This window comes from Capra hircus, chromosome 23 (genome assembly GCF_001704415.2).
Source record: "Capra hircus breed San Clemente chromosome 23, ASM170441v1, whole genome shotgun sequence".
In the NCBI taxonomy this organism is placed as follows: Eukaryota; Metazoa; Chordata; class Mammalia; order Artiodactyla; family Bovidae; genus Capra; species Capra hircus.
This window is the reverse complement of record NC_030830.1, coordinates 32,916,304-32,925,336: the sequence shown is the minus strand read 5'-3', so window position 1 is coordinate 32,925,336 and position 9,033 is coordinate 32,916,304. Positions and strand designations below refer to the sequence as shown.

The following is a 9,033-nucleotide window of genomic DNA, read 5'->3' as shown; positions in this document are numbered from 1 at the left end:
GTCAAGCTCAAAGAGGTTCAGTGACTTGCCCAAGGATGCCCGATCTGTAAGGGCAGAGTCAGGTCCTGAGCTTAGACCTTCAAACCCCAAAGCCCTGGCATATTTCCAGCATCAGGTGCCCTGGGAGGCTTCACCAGCTGCCCCACCCAGTGCTATTTGCATTTTGACAGGGCACAAGGCCTTCCACGAAAAAGGGAGGTGCAAATGGTGGCATGTCAGGCACAGACTAGGCCAGCAGATGGGCAGGGGGCCGGAAGAGGGGCCTGAAGTATTGAACTTCATCTCACATATGAAGTCTTCTTGCCTTACTCAGAAAGTGCTGCCCTGAAGTCTCCCTCTTCCCCATTCTCAGTCCGGGTATAAGGGACAGATGTACACATGATATATCTAAAAAGCCTGGGTGGGTCTGCCTGCGGGTGTGGGGGTCATGGAAGGAGGGGGTCAGATTCCTTCTTTTGGCTCTTAACTCAAAACCAAAGTGAAAACAGGGGAGTGCGATTCAGCAGGGAGCGAAAGGGCTGGTGGGACCCTCTCCTTGCCCTGTAAACTTCATTGCCCCCTGCGGAATGGGAAGACTAGGAGGCTTAAGGCAGCAGAAACCAGATAGGGGAGATGGGGGCCTTCCTTCCACCTCTAAACTCTTTCTCTCCACCTCAGCATTGTGAACTGATGGTTCTTCACTGTGGGAGTGGCGGGGGAGGCCGGTGTCCTGCAGGAAGTTTGGCAGCACCCCTGGCCTCTGGACACCAGTAGCACCTCCCAGTTCTGACCACCGAAAATGTCTCCCCGCATTGCCACATGTCCCCCCGGGGTGGGGTGGGGGCGGAAATGCCCCCAGGGGTGAACCACTTCTCTAAATTCACACACACTGTGCATTTGACAGGGAGGACCCGAGAGGGGAGGAGACGGTTAAATGAAACCAGATGTTAACCTGGAAAGTACGCAGTCGGGCCCCACCCTCCCTCCAGAGCTGGCTGTGCTGGGCTGAGCATGGGATGGCGTGTTCTCAGCGCGCAGAGCTTAGTCACCTGGAACCTGGCTGGGCCCCCGGGAGGGGTGGGACAAGGCTGGGGCTGCCCGGCTTCCTCCTCCTCTTCCCATCCGCCGCCTCCTTTCTCTCTTCCTCCTCCCTCGCTCCCCAGTTCCTGTGCGAGCCTCATCCCTGGATGCCCTGGGGGTCCTGGGTCGCCCAAGCAGGGTCTCAAGTATAGCAGCAGCAGCAGCGGGGGCATAGCTGACGGGAGACTCGGGGTCTGGGCTGGGGCAGAGTAGGAGAGGAGGATTCAAACCCTGGTTCCTGCACTAACTGGTCACTGGTTGTGCAACTTCTGCAAGATTCTTACACACCTCTCACTAACCATGTGCGCTTAGACCAAGCCTAGAGTCCTCCAAGCCTCAGTTTCTGCATTAGAAAGATAGGAGCCTCCTCTATCCATGGGGATTCTCCAGACAAGAATACTGGAGTGGGTTGCCATGCCCTCCTCCGGGGGATCTTTCCAACCCAGGGATTGAACCCACGTCTCCTGCATTGCAGGTGGATTCTTTATCATCTGAGCCACCAGGAAAGCCAGAAAGATGGGAATAACATCTCACAACGGCTCTTTGGGGCTTTCGCAGAGGTCAGTGCTTAGTCACTGGCAGTTGGTAGATTCTCGATCCTATTAGTAAAGAGTGTTGCAATCCCTTCCCCTTGCAGGAAGAGCCCCCCAAGACAATTCTGAAAGCACCTGCCTCTGTCACCTCTCACAGCAGCTCCGGAGCCTGAGGGGCAAGGCCCAGGTGGCCAAGAGCTGCTAGGGAGCAGGGACAGGTCAGGGCAGGGTCTGTGCAGTTCCCTGTCTCCACAGGCACAGGCTGAGCCTCCCTGCGTGTCAGAAGGACCAGAAGCCCACATCCTCGGATTCGTGCTTAACATGAAAAGCCCGAGCCGCTTGTGTGCCCCAGGAAAGGAGAATTCTACACCTCCAGGCTCTCAGCCTCAACACTGAGGAAAGAGAAATTGTCATGGACTCTGTAGCACTGATTCTCACCGCCCTTGGAAGGAGCTGGCAATACCGAGAGATGTTCTCAGCTGTCACAATTGGCAGGGGGTGCTACTGGCAGCTAGTGGGCAGAGGCCAGGGCTGATGCTAAGCATCCTTTGATGCACAGGGCAGCTCCACAGCAGATGTATCCAGCCCAAAGTGCCAACGGGGCCGAGACTGAGAAGCACTGCTCCCCAGGGCTTCATATTTGTGTTCATATGTGTAGTGTCTCTGCCACTTGTACACCCAGAGCCTGGTGCATAAGAGGAGCACAAATGGATAGAACAACTGACGTCACATCCTCAGCTGCGCTGAGAGATAATTCATAGAATAAACCTCACACTCCTGGGGTGTCACCCTATCTCTGCCAGGCCCAAGGACCCAGAACCAAAACCCAGCATTCAAAACCCCACAGTGTCCCTGCCACACCGGGGACATCAGGCCACCCTCTCTCACCAGCGAGCCTGGGGACTGGGGAGGGGTGGCCCTAGCTGCTCACCTGCCTCCCAGCACATCTAGCAAGGGGGCAGCAAGATGCTGAAATGAGGACAGAAATGAATTGGCGGGCCCCATCCCCACAGTGCTGTGGACATGGCATGTATTGTGGGGTACAGGGGGTGGCCCTTGGAGTCAGCCAGGCCTGGGTTCCCATCGCAGCCTAACTCCTCACCAGCCACATGACCCTAAACTTGGGAATACCCTCCTGACTTCTGTTTTCTCAATTATAAATGAGGCTCAAATGATGCCTTCCTTCAAGGGTAAATGTGAGGATTCTCAGAGGAAATCCACTGAAAGAGTTTGGCGCTATGCTCATGGGTAGTGGTGAAAAATGATCGTGGATTATCTCTGTTCATACCTCATTTCCGGTGTGAGCCCCTCTGTTTGTCATCTGTATCCCAAGGCTGAGCCTGGACAGGTCTGGGAAGGCTGCTGACCGCTTGTGCACCCCTCTCTCCAGGTGAATAGGATGTGGTGCTGACCTCTGAGAGCATGTACAGGCTGTTGGGACATTAGCCAGAGCCCGGAATGACCACTATTTGGGATTAAGATGAGGCAAGCACAGGAGCTAGGGTGCAAAATATTTGAAAGGAAGCACTCACTGTGCCCTTGCATGAGTCTGAATATGAGCCCCTCCTGAAAATGCATAGCCTTGTCTTATCCTAGTCCCAGCCCAGCGAAGGACTACCTCTCAGGAGGAGGGCCTGATGGCACAGAGAATGGTGAGATGGGTGCAGAGGCCACAGCATCTGAGGCTTTCTGGAGGAGGTGTCATGAGAGCTGCTGGTGTGGGAAGATAAGGGGGAATTTTGAAGTGCAAGGCTGAGGTCATATATTGCTAGGTGGGAACTTATGGGAGCAGAGACTGCCTTGGAAAAAAGCCCTGGGCAAGTGTGAGTTGGGCAAATAATTTATAAATTAAACACAACAGAACGTACATTATGATTTGAGTAGTGGGGGTTTCGTCAGATGGCAGGGGTTCAACTTCCAATAGCTCTACAGCTAGGGGTTTCCTCCCAGTTCCCTGGGGCCTCTGCAGACAGGAAACGGGTCTTCTTGAGAATTGCAGCCTGGGGAAGTGCAACAGAACTGCCTGACACTCAGGGATCTCAGCCTTTGGGTTGTTCCATCACAGCTATGAAGATTCCTAGTGACAGGGCACCCAGGATCTGGGAGACAGTATGGGGGTTCAAAGGTGAGGAAGATGATTCAGTCACAGGGTGGTCAAGGAGGGTGGCAACAGAGGACCAAATAAATGTCAGTACCGTGAGATAAAGGCTGCAACAGGGACCTCCTAGGAGGGTGGATCTCCATACCCAATCACCCAAGAGTGGTTATGAGGGGCAGACATTGTTGGGTGGGAGACACAGTCTGTAACAATGAGAAGTGTTCTAAATTAGAACGGGGCTGGCTGGTTGGAAGGCCAATGACCCCTTACTAGAATCCAGTTCTGTTGAACCAATAGTTATTGAGCGTTCGCTCAATGTCTTGGTCTGGAGTAAGAGAAGGAATAGGATTTTGGAGGCTATTATGTCAAGGGTAAGGGTGAGAGAGCGTTGCTCTTAAGGGGTTCAGGGCTGAGTAAGAAAGAGTATCCCTGATGGGTGGGAGGGAGGGCAGGCTAGTCTCCGGGGACAGCCTGAGCTAAGGTGAGAATGCCTGGAAGGATCAGGTGACCAGGACGTGACAGGTAGACTGGATGGCTGGAACTCAGGTTTTGGGGAAGCCCTGTCTTTCCAGGCTGGGGACTTGGCCTTTATTTTCTGGGCAGCAAAAGATGCTTTGAGGACAAGCCGTACATTCTGGCCATTAAAATATTGGGTTGGTCCAAAAGTTCATTCAGGGTTTTCTGTAGGATGTTATGGACTTTGGGGCCAACCAATAGAGAGACTAATTCAGTGTGTGAAGCGCAAGCTGGGAAAGCAAGAAATAAAGAAACAGGAAGAGCTGGTAGAAAGCTGGAGTCACCTTGTAGGAGAGAGGATGGAGGCCTGACGGAGGGGTGGCAGAGGCCAGGGAGAGAAGGATGTGGGGGACATTGATGGACAGACCGGATACAGAGGGAAGGGGCAGGCGTGGGGTTGGAGATGAACCCCAGGTTCCCAGCCTCTGAGCTGGTTGAGGTCTCCAAGAAGCAAACCAAGGTCTGTAGAAGCAGGTCCAGTGGGGGGACCTTGAAGGCTTTCTCCTGCCTGCAAGTGTCTAGCTCCAGGGCCAGCAGAGCTGGGCTCCAGGGGTAGTTCTGTGGGCCTCTCAGCAGTACCCCTGCCCCCTCCCTCCTGCCCTTGGCCCTCGGAAAGTCCCCAGCTCTCCCCTTCTTTCCTTCCTCCCAGGACTCACAGAAATCCTCAGTACCCAGTCATGGGCCGAAGACACCATCAGGCCAAAAGGTGAAGGCTCCACACCGTCCCCTGTCCTTGTCGTGGAAGCAGGACCGTGAGCAGACTCTGGCGGCAGCCTATGTGCCAGTGGTGGTGGACCCCAGAGGGCAGAACCCAGACAAGCTCAGGTTCAATTTCTACACCTCCCAGTACTCCAACTCCCTGAACCCCTTCTACACCTTGCAGAAGCCCACTTGCGGCTACCTGTACCGCCGGGACACCGACCACACCCGCAAGCGCTTCGACGTGCCTCCTGCCAACCTGGTCTTGTGGCGTTCATAGGCCTGTGCCAGTCGGAAGCCCCCCACCCTGCACCCTCACCCCCACAATGCTGGGTCCCCAAGGGGAAGGGCTGCTTCCTCCCGGAGGAGCAGAAAGTGCCTGGGCTAGGACGGCTGTGCCTTGCCCACTGTCAACAATGGCAAAGGGAGGTCTCGCTTTTCAGCAGCAATTAAAGTTTCTTCTTCCTTTCCCTGGTATCTGAATGGGTGGCTGTGGATGGGTAAACTGAGGCCACAGGGGTGCTGTAAGCAGGGTTATGGCCAGAGGTGCCTGAAGACATGGAAGGACCTGATTCTCATCAGCTCACCCCAAGAGTAACCCCAACTCCTCTGCAGAGCCTGAGTCCCAAGCAAAGCTCATGCTGGCCACACCCCGCCTGTGGTCCCAGTTTGGCAACCTCTCCAATAAGAGCTACATCAATCAACCGTGACCTGGGGTTGGAGCAGCCACTGGGGAAGGGGGATGTCCTGCAGGGAGTGAACCTGATCTCCAGGGAGCCTCCTCTCTAGCTCCTAGTTTTACATAAAACTGCCTCTTCTGACTGATGGGTTTTTTTGGTGAGGGATGGACTTCCCATCTCAAGTCTCCCCTCTGGTCCAGCAGAGCTGATGCTGAGTTTAGTTAGGCTCATGGGCTGTGGTTCACGGAGAAGGAGAGTAAAAGCAGAGTGCGCTTGACTCCTAGCCAGAGCGAGTCCTTGGTCACTGCCGCCCAAGGCTGGATCCAATGGCTTGCTGGCGCCAGCTCACACTGGCCTGTGAGAGCTGGCAGTGGGCAGCTCCCAACTCCACAATCAGTGACTTCATGTTGGTAGCTTGAAACCAGTGCAGTGGAAGTATTTACACCCAGGAAACCAGCAAACATCTATAAAACAGGATTTCTTTTTTTCCAGAGAGCCAGTAGTTAAATATTTACCAGCAGACGACTGAGTGATTCCAGCTGGTTTCACTTCTAGGACTCATGTCTTATTGCAGGTAGAATGGTGAATTCAGTGGTGCATACTTCTAGGGCACAGGAGACAAGGGGGCTGGTGTGGGATGAAGAGACAGGGTGCTGGGGACCCAGACAAGAAGCCAATGCACTGGCCAGATCTCCCTGGACACCCTTCTCTGAAAAGAAGATGGCAAGCCAGAGAAAAAGGATGAGAGGGTGTCCTAAATATCACCTAACAGCAAGGGATCCAGGTTTTTCTATGTATTATATTTGAAGTAGGCTGTCTTTCAAATTAGAGGCTTTCCTCGAATGTCTAGTGATCCTTGGCTGGAAGCAGGCATCTGTATCAAGCCTCTCCTTCCTGGTTGCCATTGTTCATGGAGCCAGTGTGGAAAGGAGCTGCGCAGGGGTCTCACTTTTCATATGCAGACTTTGCCATAACTTCCTGTTTCCAGAGCAGCCCTTCTCTCTCCTCTCGAGCTATCTCTCGAGGCTAGAGCTTGTCCAGTTCAAGTCTTAGAATAACCTTCCCCCAGGGCCAGGAGGAGAGAGATGACACCTTAAGATGTCCATTCTGCTGCCTTGAGGAAGGCCTCTGGGGAACTAGTTGCTCCTGACACAAACTTCCCACCAGTATCCCTACTTCTTTCCCACCTGTCCTGCACCCCAGCCCCCATGACACCTTCTGTGCCCACCTCCTGAGCTTCCAGAGTCCTGTGGTGAGAATTTAAAATTGTATTTATTTTTAATGCATTTATTTGGCTGCACCAGGTCTCAGCTGCTGCACTAGGGATATTTAGTGGCAGCATGTGAACTCTTAGTCGTGGCACGTGGGATCCAGTTCCCTGACCAGGGATCGAACCCAGCTTGCCTGCATCGGGAGCATGGAGTCTTAGCTAGTGGACCACCAGGGGAGCACGCCCTCCTGCTCTCTGAGCACACTCAGGTCTCAACTTTCCGCATTCTGGTAAGGCACCACTCGTCCATCTGTTTCTCTCGTCCAAAATTTGTATTAGAACCTGTCATCTGCTGGCTTCTTCTTGGCCTCTCTTGATCTGCAGCTTTTGGAAATGAATTGCCATTCCAGTGTGCTTTTCAAAAGAGGCAAAGATAAACGCAAGTTTTCAGTCTACGCACAACCCGAAGCTATACCTCCCTACAGTCATCCCACAGACACTGGGTGAACACCTAGCGCATGCTGGGCCCTTGGGCTACAAAGATGAACAAGAATCACCTCTGAGCCCCCAGACCCTACAACCTCGAGGAGTGGGGGCGGGGCCCGTATCTGCACGCGCTTAACTGACGCCTCCTCCTCGCTCCTGGAGAAGGTCGCCCCCTAGAGGTTCACCTTGGTAAAGCGGCCTCCACTGACACTTCCAGGACACCTTGACAGAAGCCAGTCAAGGTGCCAGGTCGGTCTGGGCAGGACACTCTCTGGAGGCCCAGAACCTACGCTCAGGGCTCTGTTGTGTTTCTGTGGAGGTGGCCAGTGGGCAGACGGGCACGTTGGAGCGAGTCAGTCGGGACTGGGATTGCCACCCCTCCCATCCCTTCCAGGCATGGCTTCTATCTCTACACCCCTGCCCACCATGTTCCCTCTCCTTGGCATCATTCAGCCCCGTGGGTGCTCTCTGGTGTGGCATCTGTCCCAGGAAAGAGTCCTGCAGACAGCAGCCTGGGGAGGCCACAGTCCTCTCTCACGCGGCCACAGCATGAGCCGTCCACTGAGACCCTCTGTACTCCTCTCACGTGTTCATGTCTGCCTCCTCCCACGGTCCGTCTCTTTCTCCTCCCACGTATTCATCTCTTCCTGGATGCCTCGCTATGGAGCCCCGTCTCCCTCGCTATGGAGCCCCGTCTCCCTGACCTGGCATCTGTGTCTCTGGGGGAGGGATGGGGAGGACTGCTGGAGCCCCTGAAGAGGGAGAGGCTGGGGAGCTGTGGATTCCATTCGCACCTCGGGCTGGAGTGAGGGATGGGGCCCCACAGCCAGCTGGAGCAAGCTCCCTGTGGGGGGTTGCTCAGGCAGAGGGGCCACAGGGAAGGCTCTGGACTCAGGAGCTTATAGATCCTCTAGGTTCATCCAGCCTTTCCCCCAGAGGCTTATTTTTTTCCCCAGCAGTGTGGCTTGTGGGAATCTTAGTTTTCTGACCAGGGGAAAGGTTGGCGTGCCGCAGTCCATGGGGTCACAAAGAGTCAGATAGGACTGAGAGACTGAACTGAACTGACCAGGGATTGAACCCTGGGCCCTTGGCAGTGAAAGTGTGGAGTCCTAACCACTGGACTGCCAGGACGTTCCCTTCCCAGTGATTTGATGACTTAGGCTAAAAGCAAGAATTTAACATGAAAAAACTTTGGTACATCACCACTTAAAAATTCTGTGAACCTGAGAATGTGATTTTTCTGCCCCCCATTCCTCCTGTCTCACATGGAAATAATAACATCCATCCCACAGGACTGTCTTGAGCCTGTTCATCGAGCTTAGCCTGGTGTTTAGGATAAAGTGTCTGCCTGCAATGCAGGAGACCCGGGTTTGATCCCTGGGTTGGGAAAATCCCCTGGAGAAGGAAATGGCAAACCGTTCCAGTATTCTTGCCTGGAGAATTCCATGGACAGAGGAGTCCGGCAGGCTACAGTCCATGGGGTCACAAAGGGTCGGACACGACTGAGTGACTTCACACTCACACTCACAGTCTACGTTAGCTCTCTTGAATCTTTTCTTATCTTATCATTCATTCATTCAATAATGTTTTATTGAACCCCTCCCAGTCAAATGTTACTCTCTAAAGGATAATTGAGGGGGGAGGGTGTAATGAAGGAACTATTCACAGATAAGTGGGCATGGTTAAGGGACTGATGATATGCCCAGAGGGTGGCAACAGAGGGAAGCCCTTCTTACCCCTAAGCCTGAGGGG

At 53.9% G+C, this 9,033-nt stretch overlaps 1 protein-coding gene across 1 annotated transcript in view; it reads left to right on the top strand.

Moving 5' to 3' along the window:
• The window catches only part of LOC102175815, a 19,353-nt gene extending 13,973 nt beyond the window's left edge, over positions 1-5,380 (top strand). Inside the window, exon 2 of the mRNA XM_018039051.1 lies at positions 4,856-5,380. Coding sequence (XP_017894540.1) covers positions 4,856-5,185 — 330 coding nt within the window. The 3' untranslated portion in view covers positions 5,186-5,380. The remainder of the gene's footprint in view (positions 1-4,855) is intronic.